Here is a 13,450-nt window from a genome sequence, read left to right on the forward strand (position 1 = left end):
TTAGCTTCTTCAGAACAGCTAATTGAGGTTTTTTTCCTTTTAGCCTCCCCTGCTATCTCTCTGTTCTGCTGTATGAGCAAGATTACAATGCTTAGGAGTCATTAAAGGCACAGGACGGTTTCAGAGCCTAGATGCTTTAAAAAAGAAAAGGCTATTATTTTTTAGAACAGTTTTAGGTTTATAGAAAAATTGAGAGGAAGGTATATACACCAATGTCTCCACACATGCACATCCTCCCCACTTAACAACAGCCCTAATCAAAGTTGTACATTGGCTACAATTGATGAATCTACATTGAATGATAATAATCACTGAATTTCATCCTTTACTTTAAAGATCACTCTTGGTGCTGTACATTCTAGGGGGATGGACAAATGTATAATGATATCTATCGAACTTTGTGGTATCCAGAGTATTTTTACTGACATGAAAATATATTGTGATCCTTCTATTAATCCCTTTTAACCTGCCTTTACCACCATATCCCTGACATCCACTGATCTTTACACCATTTCCCTAGCTTTGTTTTTACCAGAATATTATATATTGGAATCATCCAGTATGCAGCCTTTTCTTAATGGTTTATTTTGCTTATAAATATGCATTCAAGATTTCTCCATATTTTTTATATTTTTATAGCTCATTTCTTAACTGTTATTTCAAAAGCGTAAGCTTGTCACTTAATATGGGACTTTTTCTGATCTTCCCTTGTAGCTTTTTTCTCAAGTGGTACTCCCATTCTTCTTACTAAGAAAAGAAAAATGTTTTCAGGTCATCTGTGTGTCCAGTCTCAGGATATGAACTATACATAGTATAATTCAGAAGTGAATACCGCATTCCCCTTTGACACATATGGACTTCCTCAACTTTCCTTCCTATCATGCTGATTCAGGTGATACAAGTCTGGAAGGAGATGGGTGGGAGAGAACTCTGAAGAGAGTATCTTCCCAGAAAAAAGTAGAAAGGATCAATAAACATAAAAGAAAATCTAGTTTTGCTAACCTTTCTGCCTGCTGCATTCAGACTTGAAATGCAGTTGTGACTCTTAATGGCCATGGTATACAACTAGCTCCCAGCTGATAAGGCATTGGGAAAATAACCACATTTCAGAGAAGAGAGAAGTATAAGGATAGAAGGAACCTAAGTCCCTGGTGAGATAATTGAACTGTCAAACCAAACACTGAGCCACATAATTCCAGAAATTTTATTGCACTTCCACTAATAATAACTACAATAAATGTCTATGTTTTATAAGCAGATAAGCATGTCTGTTATATAAGCATATAAGGATATCTCTGTTGTATAAGCATATAAAGCATGTATGTGTTTTATAAGCATATGTTTGGATGTTCTGTTATTGTTATCTATATACCTTAGCATAAATTTCAGTTATGGGGATATTAGCTGATATCTAGTGAACAATTACTCAATTAATGATAGCCATGAGGAAAAACACAACCAATTAGGCAATGATTCTTTGCCTTTAGTGTACCTTAGAATCCCCTGAAGAGCTAACTAAAAATGCAGATATTCCACTTCCATCATCTGAGATTTTCATTCAGAATATCTGAGGTAGGGTCCAGAAATACGTAAGTTTAATACATACCCAATGTGATTCTGCTGCAGTTATTTGCTGGATCCTACTTTGAAAAAATACTTCAGTATAGGCTAAAAATTATTGGATCATGGTTAATACATATGAATAATTTAGAGTTCAAATAATATAGTGAATAAAAACAACCTATTCTATCCCTTTCCCCATCTATAAGGATATTATATATAAACACCAAGGGCAGGAGTGCCCTGATGAAGAAGTGAATGACACAGAGCACTCCAAGACTATCTGACACATTTTGGATGAGTTTTTTACTTCATAAATTTACAGAAGAAATTTAAAAGAAATTGAATACTCACATTAGCTTGGATTATGACAAAGTAGCGAGTCTTATCTTCATAGTTGAGTCTCTTCCTTAACACTACATTTCCAGTCAACATTAGGGGAATTTCAAAGGTGTCATTGGATGTCTGCAAATATTAAAAATACAGACTTCAGATTATTTGAATGTAAGATAAATTAATAACTCAATATTTTAGTTTAATCCTCTTGGAAGTTACAGATGGCATGCTTACCATCTGAAAATAGAATGACTATAAGCTTCAGAGTGAATATTGTTATCATATTTACAAACATTTAATTTTGATCAATAGGTTTCCCCAGAGTCCTTTGGTAATAATAACCAGAAAATTTGTTTCTTATCATAGTTTTTAATATATTATTAGTATTATTCATCAACAGTCTTGGAATAGTTCTAAATCAAAGTCCAGGTATCTGAAAAACTTCCCTATTACCGTATTATCTTTTCACTGTGTTTTTTACCACCAAAGCATTCAAACACTGAAATCTGTTATTTCTACATAGTATCAATTGTCAACATTGATATCCACTCTGTATTTTAAGTATTATCAGGCATTAAATAATAGAAACACACACACACACAGTTACAAGTCACTTAATGATGGGGTACATTCTGAGAAATGTGTTGTTAGGTGATTTTTGTCACTGCGTGAACATTATACAGTGTAGTTTCACAAACCTAAAATAGATAGTCTACTACATACTAAGGCAGGTGATATAGCCTATGGCTCCTAGGCTACAAACCTGTACAGCATGTCACTGTACTGAATGCTATAGGCTACGGTAACACAGAGGTCACTATTTTCTGTATAAATGTAATCTAAACATAGAAAAGGTATAGTAGGAATACAACATTATAATTTTATGAGACCACCATTTGCTATGTGGTATGTCATTGACCAAAATGTCATTGTGCAGAGCATGACTGCACGAACTTGAATCAGTTCGTTATTGTGAAAAAAAAAAAAAATCCAGGTTATACATCAATTTTTTCTTTCAGGTTCCACAACTTCTGCTCATTAGTTAAGTTTTCTGCCCTGTCTAGGATTGAGTTTTTTCCTGGTAGCACGGAGGTCACAGAGCAACACTAGTGCTCTGGTATAAGCAGCCCTGCGTTAAATGAATTCACAAGTTAAGGGACTATAATTTAAAAGATAAATCTCTTATTCTTAAAAAGACTTTATGTCACTTTTGTATTTTAGTGCCATTTTAAAGAATGATGAAACTGTTTCTAGATAGGTTCAATTCATCAGTGCTATTTCGTTCATTGAAACTGTTTTGTGGTTGTTCAGTTGTCTTGTGCATTTGTGCTTGTGATTTTTGTTCTGGAAATCACATTGAGTAAAATATATAGTTTGGAACTGCATTAGATTGCTGCAAAAGCAAGAGGAGGGGGAAGAGAGGGAAAGAAAAATGAGGGGAAAAGGCAAGGGGAAGGAGAAGAGAAAGGGAAGGGGAAGTGTGGAAGAAGAAAAAAAAGAACTGTGTGAGTGTGTGTGTGAGAGAGAGAGGAAGACAGAGAGAGTGTGTTTACACCCTCAACTTAGTGTAAGTGTATTCTTAAGAGTCACATAAGAAGTTAAACTCAATGAAAAAAAATTTGATTCAAATCTCCCAGCTCAGGCTCAATCAATGAAATATGCGTAGTTTAGCCTTCCATGTCTAGAGCTGTGATCTGTCTTTCTTTCTCTCTTTGTATCTCTGTCTGTCTCTCTTTTTCTCTGGGGTGCATAAAGACACACACACACACTGCACATTTTGCAGAATTAATATATATTTTTAAATGATTCATTCTGCGTTCCTCATGTAATGGGCCTTGCAAATCTTTCTTGGATGCAGTTATTTAAAAGCAACAATTTAAAATATAAACACAGAAAATGAAAATGAACAACACAATTAAAAACAGACATTTGTCATTTTCCCTAATTTTTTGCTCATTCAACGTTGCTTATACCTATGAGTGGGGCTGGCAGTTATGACAGACGAGTGTAAAAATGATTGAATCTAAATATGTAAGTTGAATATGGGCAAAACCTTGGTTAATAATTGCTATTTACACTGTTAAACCTATCCTAATGTGTTGTTACGAGGTTATTACATTTTAGTGACTCAATAATATAGAAACATATATCAGTTTCTAGCATAAATATGGAAGATACTGTCATCTTAACACAAAACTACTGGACTCAGAACCCCAAGTTAGTTCACATATCCGGTGACATTGTGCCTCAGAAGAGGCTACGTCTCTAAATGAGATGAGTCTTGAATAGTCTAGCTTAAAAACAATTCCATTCATTGTAATTCCATTCTGTTTTACCAGGAATCATTTTGCAGATGTACATGTGATTCCATTTTGAGTAATTAAAAAATTTTATCTTAATTGCAAAGAGAGAGAGAAGCTAAAAATCCCTTTTCAAGTTATAGAAGTTTCTGTCGGGATATAAAATGTAGAACTTCAACAGTTCTAAACAGCATTTGGGGACTATTTATAAAATTAATTATGGAGAAATAGCTAATATGCTAGTGAGAGCAGAGCATAAAATAAAAAGAGCCTGGATCTGTGTTGTCTTTGCATTACTGAGAAAATCTTGATATTACCCCATGTCTGAAAAACTTATTGTGATAGATAATAAATTATCTTTTTGTTTAAATCATCTTTAGTTTTTTGCATATATAGTAATATATATAGTATGTATGTATATATGTTTTATATATATAGAGAGAGAGAGCGAGTACAATTTCTGCAGCTGAAAGCACTTTGATACATGATTATTCCTGTCTCTATGGCTTTACACTGTAGGCCTCTCTCTTCTCCAGACAGGCCATGGCTCTTCACACCTGATATTTGCTCTTATTTTTCTCTTGCTTAAATATCCTATCACTTATTTCTCTGTGTACTAATCTTTGCAAACTTTACTCAGTGAAACCTTTTAAATGTAATTTAGACTTAAGTCTTTGACGTGATCTCACATTATTTTTTTCCAAAAAAAACCCGCTTATTTGGGATCTTCTGTTCTGCTTGACAGATTCCTCAAGGGTCTCAGTCTCTGATGCAGAAATACCTATCCTTATATCTCTAGCTAAGCAACTTAATGAATCTTTGCAATACCTTTTTTGTTGTTGACAGTTTTCATTGAATGTTTATAGAATTCTTAAAAATAATAGTTATTAGTGACTTTATTGATCTTCAGAGCACTTTCAATTGCACTGAATTCTTATCATCTTTATCTATCCTTTAGAGATTTTATAGATTCTTAGATTTTAATTTTACTTCATTTATTTATTTATTTATTTATTGAGATAGATGGAGTCTTGCTCTGTCACCCAGGCTGGAGTGCAGTGGCACAATCTCAGCTCACTGCAACCTCTGCCTCCTGGGTTCCAGCGATTATCCTGCCTCAGCCTCTGAGTAGCTGGGACTACAGGCATGTGCCACCACACCTGGCTAATTTTTTAAATTTTTTTATTTTTAGTAGAGATGGCGTTTTAACATGTTGGCCAGTCTGGTCTCGAACTCCTGACCTCAAGTGATCTGCTCACCTTGCCTCCCAAAGTTCTGGGATTTCAGGTGTGAGCCACCGCCCCGATCTAGATTTTCATTTTATTAGCACTTGTATTCTATATAACATAAGGATAGGATTTACTTTATGATCAATGGTGCTTCTGAAATGTTGCATATTGAAAGCCACTGCATTAAATTTAATTCATTAATTAAGCAATTATTGAGTACTCATTCTTTCTCTAAACATAGAATAATAGTCAAGAAAATTAGAAGTAAAATGTAGATATATCTTTATGATAGTCTTTTTCCTCTAGTAAAAAGAATATTGGATTAGATCAACCCTAAGTAAATGCCTTGCTTTAATGATATTTCTCTAGCGTTTACCTAAAAAGTTAAAAAAAAAAAAAAGGCACATTAAGCAAGGAAAAAAGTAGAATTTTTTTAATAAATAAATACATGATAGAGCCATGAAAAAAAATGAAACAATACTTAGAACATTCTTAAAGCTTAGAATGCACAAGAATCATAGGCATGTATCATTAGGATTGTAGATTCCTAGAATCTATTACCCCAAATTCCAGAAATCCTCAGGAATCAGCATTTTTAATAAACCTACCAGTTGATTCTGATGCAGGTGACTCAGGTTTTACTTTGAGAAATCACTGTACTATATAAGTCTAAGAGTGACTGCACTCTCTATTCTTGCTATTTATTTTTCTTTTCTTTCATTCTTAGAAGTTTGTTCCACCAACGAAGCAGAAAAGTTTGGGAACAGAGCAATGCCCATTTACTTAAGCAAGCTTACATTACTAAAGCCAGGTCATTGCCCCCTTTCTGATAGTCGTGGATATTCACTTTAAAACACAAACTAACATTGGCTTTTTTGGGTGATGAGAATTTAAGTGCTGTTTATCGGCACTGTATTAATAAGAAAAATCCAATTATGGTTAAATGATTTAATACCCACAGGCCCCAAACACCTGGCCTCCATTAAGAAAGGTCCACTCACTACTTCCTGACAGTTCAGTGACAACAACTGTCAAATAAGGGATAATTCTCCATTTAGTAAAATGAGGGCATAAGGCAGTTTAAGCAATTTATCACTATCACAGATATGGGAAGCAGGGCAGGAGACAGCTGTAACATCCACACCACACATATTCATATTCAATAACGGAGGGAGAAGGAATGCTGATGCTCTAGCAACTCTGTTTCCCAAGATGATTCCATCTCCCCAGAATCCCCGTACTAATATGGGTTTGCACCAGTTTAGATAAAATGGCAGCTCTCTGCAAGAAGGTGTTGAATCCTACAGTTAAAGATGCTCTAGAAATGGAATATGGGGTCATTAGCACTATTTCTTCTCAGCTGATAGATTTGGTCATTCATCATTTTTAGGAAAGAGGGAAAGACTTCAGTGTTTCACACCTATGTTGTAAGTATTGTTTGTAATATTCTTTTTTCACCTGTGATGACTAGAAATTCAGTTCAAAAGAAGACAGTTTTTAAAGAACACACACACACACGTACATATATTTTCTGCTGACCTAAAGGCAGAGCCTTAGTACAAAAGTGCCTCAATGGGCCTGTAATTGAGAAGTGGTGGAAATTTAGATAATTAGGATTTTATATTTGTCTCTACGAGGCTGTAAATTCTCTTATTGTTTTTTGACACTTTTTTTTTGAAATCTCTTCCTTATCTCTGTATCTTTTTCTGTACCTCTCTCTTCTCTCTTTGGGTTTTGCCCATTTGTTCACAATGAATATAACTGTGAGTCAGTGTTTTAGTTCCAATAAACAGCATCAATTTTGCCCTTATCAATCTTTAGTCTGCCTTAAACTTGTCTCTGATTAAGCTCAGGCTACTGTGCCATCAGCTGCTGAACATTCTATGTTATTGTCATTGTTCGTGTGTCTCCTCTAATCTAATTTCCTGAAGTAAAAAGTGGAGGACTAAGTAAGGCTATGCAATTTTTTTCCACCCAAGACGGACTGGGATTTGAGCAGGCAACATTAACTTAGCTCCTAAGAGAAAGTCCCAATAATCTGATCATCTTTTCTGTTTCATACTGTTAAAACATGTCCCTGGCTGATAGGCAAAATGGACTCCCTATGACTAACTGAAGTAAGTTAAAAGAAAATCAACAAAACCAGGTAGCCATGCCAGGGTGACAAAGTGGTCACGTACTCTGTGTTCTCAGAAAGATGTCAAAGCATCACAGGATCTTCCTTTCTACAATTAATATGGTTTTGTTGTGTCCCCATGCATATTTCATCTTGAATTGTAGCTTCCATAATTCCCATGTGTTGTGGAAGGGACCTGGTGTGAGATAATTGAATCACGGCATTTCCCCTATACTGTTTTTGTGGTAGTGAATAAGTATCCCGAGATCTGATACTTTTATAAGGGGAAATCACTTTCACTTGACTTTCAATTCTCTCTTAGTCTGCCTCCATGTAAGACATGCCTTTCGCCTTCCACCATGATTGTGAGGCCTCCCCAGGCACATGGAACTGTGAGTCCATTAAACCTCTTTTTCCTTATACATTACCCAGTCTCACGTATGTCTTTATCAGAAGTGTGAAAAAAGACTAACAAAGTAAATTGGTACTGGTAGATTGAGGTCCCGCTGTAAAGATATCCGAAAATGTGGAGGCAACTTTGGAACTGGGTGGCAGACAGCGGTTGGAACAGTTTGGAGGGCTCAGAAGGACAGGAAAAGGCAGGAATGTTTGGAACTTCCTAGAGACTTTTTTGTTGGCTTTGACCAAAATTCTGATAACGATATGGACAATGATATCCAGAGTAAAGTGGTCTCAGATGGAGATGAGGATACTGGAGTAAAGGTGACCCTTGCTATGTTTTACCAAAGAGACTGGTGGCATTTTGCCCCTGATGTAGAGATTTGTGGAACCTTGAACTTGAGGGAGATGATTTAGGTTATTTGGTGACATAAGTTTCTAAGTAGCAAAGCATTCAAGATGTGACTTGAGTGTCATTAAAAGCATTCAGTTTTAAAAGTGAGACAGAGCATAAAAGTCCAGAAAATGTGCAGCCTGATGATGCAATAGAAAAGAAACACCCATTTTCTAAGAAGAAATTCAAGCCAGTTGCAGAAATTTGCATAAGTAATGAGGAACCAAATGTTAATCACGAAGACAATGGGGAAAATGTCTCCAGGGTGTGTCAGAGACATTTGTGGCAGCCCCCTCCCATCATAGGCCAGAAGGACTAGGAGAAAAAAGTGGTTTCATGGGCCAGGTCCAGGACCCCCGTTCCGTGTGCAGTCTAGGAACTCGGTGCCCTGTGTCCCAGCTGCTCCAGCCATGGCTATGAGTCAAGATATAGCTCGGGCTGTGGCTTCAGAGGGTGCAAGCCCCAAGCCTTGACAGCTTTCACATGGTGTGGAGCCTATGGGTCCATAGAAGTCAAGAATTGAGGTTAGGGAACCTACACCTAGATTTCAGAGCATGTATGGAAATGCCTGAATGTCCAGATAAAAGTTTGCTGCAGGGGCAGGGCCCTCATGGAGAACCTCTGCTAGGGCAGCATGGAAGGGAAGTGTGGGGTTGAAGTCCCCACAAAGAGTTGCCACTGGCACACTGCCTAGTGAAGCTGTGAGAAGAGAGCCACTGTCCTCCAGACCCCAGAAAGTAGATTTACCGACAGATTGCACTGCATGCCTGGAAAAGCAGCAGACACACAATGTCAAACTGTGAAAGCAGCCAGGAGGGAGGCTGTGCCCTGCAAAGCAACAGGGGTGGAGCTGCCCAAGACCATGAGAACCCACTTCTTGCATCAGCATAACCTGGATGTGAGACATGGTGTCAAAGAAGATCATTTTGGAGCTTTAAGATTTGACTGCCCCACTGGATTTTGGACTTGTATAGGGCCTTTGAACCCTTTGTTTTTGTCAGTTTCTCTCATTTGGAATGAATATATATATATGTTATATATACACATACCCAGTGCCTGTACCCTCATTTTATTTAGGAAGTAATTAACTTACTTTTGATTTTACAGGCTCATGGTTGTAAGGAACTTGCTTTGTCTCAGATAAGAATTTGAACTCTGAGCTTTTGAGTTAATGTTGAAGTGAGTTAAGACTTTGAGGGACTGTTGGTAAAATGTGTTGGTTTTAAAATGTGAGGACATGCGATTTGGGAGGTGCCAGGTGTAGAGCAATATGATTTGACTGAATCCCCACTCAAACCTCACCTTCAACTGTAGCTCCTATAATCCCCAAGTGTTGAGGGAGGGACTGGTGAGAGATACTTAAATCATGGGGATGGGTCTTTCCCATGTTGTTCTCATGTTAGTGAACAAGTCTCACAAGATCTGATGGTTTTATCAGCGATTTATAAGGCTCTCAATTCTCTCTTGTCTGCTGCCATGTAATACCTGTCTTTCACCTCCTGCCATGATTGAAAGGCCTCCCCAGCCACATGGAACTGTGGGTCCATTAAACCTCTTTTTCTTTATAGATTATCCAGTCTTAGGTATGTCTTTATCAACAGTGTGAAAACGGACTAATACAACAATGAAACAAAAACAGATACTGTTCTTGGTGCCAAGATAAACTGTGGCTGGAACTACTACCTTTTGCCCCCTATGCCATCCCTACACTGGCCTTTTAGCACCAGCCCTTTAAAAGAAACATCTGACAGAAACTTCTGGTTTGGAGCTTGGAAATCAACCAATCAGAGCACACATGAATCAACCAATCAGTGTATAGAACAGTCATGACTCATCTGTTTTGACCAATCAGAATTAAGCAAGGATCTATCCTTCATTTGGATGAAGACAGCTAATTGGGAACCTGGGTGGGAACTTTAGCTATAAAACCCTAACCCTGTATTTGTTCTCTGAAATGTATCTTAGCTTGAAACCACAGGCTGTATATCCATGGTTTGAAAACTGTTCACTGAAATAAAGTCTCTTTTCTCCAAATTCCTTTCCAGAGGTCTTTTGCTCACAATACAAATTTACCACTCTCCCTCAAACAAATACAAAATAGATTCGTGCACATTTAATGCTACATTATGATTACAATGCAGTTCAACTTATCTTATTCCAGTCAACTTCCCAGGAAACTGTATTTGTGCTTGGTTGGGTTTTGAAGCATATATGTTGTAAACTTAAAAGTCACAGTGTTGGTGTGAAAAGACTGAGGTTCAAAGTTTTACGAAAAGAAGGCCTTTACACCATGACGTAATTATACATGAGTTTCCAGTAAAATTAGAATATTATGAATTTATGGAGGCATGGGAATCTCATGATATAATGTACCCTGCAAAGTATTATTAAACTACAGTAAATTTTTTTAGTAACCTACCTAGGAATAAGTAATCACTGTTTTAGCTTGACCTTAAATATTTTATTGACATCTGAAATTTGGACTTTGACTTATATATATATACAGAACTACTTCAGGATGGTGATTTGTTTAAAAATCGTTTGTCCTTAAAATATGGTTTTAACTTTCTGACTCAGATAATTCAAATGCTTACACATTACAAATGAAAATTATGGCTCATATTTTCTGAATTCTCTCAAAGCTACAGGGAGTGAAACATATTACAAAAGAAGGACAATTTACTCAGGAGGACTTGATAAAAGATGTTACCACCCACTGAAACAGCACTGTAATACCTCAAAGAAAGAAGCTGCTTATTCATATTGCTTAAGTGTTTTCATTTTTTCTTTTTTCTGAGTAGTAATATTAGTTAATAGCAATGTTGTGCTGCTTCCTCAGTCCACTGGAGATTGCTACAAGGGACATGTCATCAGTCTCCTCCTCATCATTTTAGGTCAGACCTAAAATGCTGAATAAACATGCCTCCAGTCTGGCATTAAAATAAAAAAAAAAAAATAAGATAAAAAAGACATGATAATTTATTGTATAAATATACTAATCTTTCTAACAATGAGATTTAATATATCAGAATAGCTATATTTAGATTTTTCTAAGAAGACACATCCTCAAAAATGAAAGTTATTGCAGGTCATGTGATGACAAATTCTTACCCACTTCAGAGTTTTTCTTTCATTTTTTTCAAAACAATCTGATTCAAGCTTGTCCAACCCATAGCCCACCAGCTACATGGGGCCCAGGTTGGCTTTGAATGTGGCCCAACACAAACTTGTAAATGTCCTTAAAACATTATAAGATTTATTTGTGAATTTTTATTATTAGCTCATCAGCTATCATTCGTGTTAATGTAATTTATGTGTGGCCCAAGACAATTCTTTTTCTTCCAGTGTGGCTCAGGGAAGTCAAAAGATTAGATGGACACCTCTGAATTAGTTCAGTGCATTATGGACACTCTTACTTTACTTTGTATTACCATGAAGGCATTAAACAAAAAATATGTCAACAGTATTTTACAATAACAGTGATGAGTACACTACAGATTGCATAGAAATTAAACGTCCCTCATTAAAGGCCTGACAACATATATTGTCCAGTACACATTTTTACATAGTCTCTACTACCAAGTTCCAACAGATAATTCAAGTTGTACTTAATAAACAGAAGGTAACCAATTGAGAAAATGAACTTATATTATACAAAGGAAAGAAGAATACTTCTTCTTGTGAACATTAGTGGGGACTGACAAAGATTCTTTGCTTGGCCAAACTTGATCAGGCTTCTGAATCTTCTCCTAGGTTCATCTGTATACTTCCTTATAAAATCACTTTTTAACAAAGAACCATACTAAATCACTTTAGCAAGAACTCCTCTATCTTTGATAAATGATCTACCTTGATAACTCATCAGGTTTCTCATCCTGCACCACCCATTAGATGATGTCTGATTACCCTGACTTGTCTTCAGCAACAATCATATTAGCTTATTTTAGCCAGAATCCCCCATATCTCTGATGTTTTCTCCCAGTAATTTTCCATCCAGTGACCCCGACCCTGCTCCTTGGCTACAAAGTCCCACTTGCCAATGTTTTATCTGTAGTTGAGCCCAATATCTCTCTCCACTTGCAAGACCTCACTGCAATGATTTCTATACTCATTGCAGTGGTCCTGAATAAGGACTTTCTAACTATGTTTAAATACATCATTAAATAATATTTTTCTTTAACAATTATCTAGAGGATTTTTAGAATAAGATATTTACTAAATTATTTTTTTTTCTAAATACTTCATCCATGAAAGGATCGGGAATGCTGCAGGAACAAACCCTTAAACTTTTATTTTTTCTTTACTCTTCGTATCTATATATCTAATATGCATCAGCAAGTGGTCTCTCTTTATTTTTGTCATTGGCTAATGAATGTTTCTCCTCAACATGTTTTTCTCTGATCATAACAACAGGGGCAGGGAATATGATTACTTGTATATTGGTTCTTTGAGTTTGCACTTCATTATTCAAAGCAAATACTTTTCTCCAGGCAAGAAAAGTACACCTCTAGCATGTATCCAAAGAGAGGAAGAACCAAACTTTTTTGATAAACAGCTCAAGTGCTTTTGTTAATAGCAGTGAATCCATATGGATCTCTGGCAACTCGTTCCTAACTTCAGAGGAAAGAATGTGATTTGGGTAAGGAGTAAGTTTAAGGCAGAGGGAGAGATTGAGGTGAGTTTTAGAGCAGGAGTGAGAGCTTATTAAAAAGTTTTAGAGCAGGAATGAAAGTAAGCAAAATTCTCTTGGAAGACGGCTAAGTGGGTGACTTGAAACGTCAAAGAGCCTTGTTCATCCCTTCACTGAAGGTTTTCTACATTGGCATGGTTTGGGGATTTGCAATTCTCCTCCCTTGATTTTTCTTTTGGGGCAGGCTGTCCACATGCACAGTGCCTGCTGGTGCACTTGGGAGGGGCTTCATGCGCAGCATGTTTACTGAAGTTGTGTGCATGCTTACTTGAGGCATTTTTCCCTTGCCAGTTGAGCATTCCCACAAAAAGGTCATATACTAGTAAAATTCTGCCTTTTTGCCTCTTAACATGCATGCTTCAGCCCTCTCACCCAACTTCTCAGCTCTTATTGGGAAGCTGCTGATCACCAGCTTCAAGTGTTTTC

The 13,450-nt window shown here is 36.6% G+C and overlaps 1 protein-coding gene across 7 annotated transcripts in view; it reads right to left on the reverse strand.

Annotated features, from left to right (window-relative positions):
* The window catches only part of PCDH15 (protocadherin related 15), a 914,927-nt gene that overhangs the window by 508,387 nt on the left and 393,090 nt on the right, over positions 1-13,450 (reverse strand). For all 7 annotated transcript variants that reach the window (XM_031652624.1, XM_031652623.1, XM_031652622.1 and 4 more), the window contains one exon: positions 1,915-2,025. In XM_031652624.1, the coding sequence (XP_031508484.1) occupies positions 1,915-2,025 (111 nt within the window). The remainder of the gene's footprint in view (positions 1-1,914; positions 2,026-13,450) is intronic.

This window comes from Papio anubis, chromosome 11, assembly GCF_008728515.1.
Source record: "Papio anubis isolate 15944 chromosome 11, Panubis1.0, whole genome shotgun sequence".
NCBI lineage: Eukaryota > Metazoa > Chordata > Mammalia > Primates > Cercopithecidae > Papio > Papio anubis.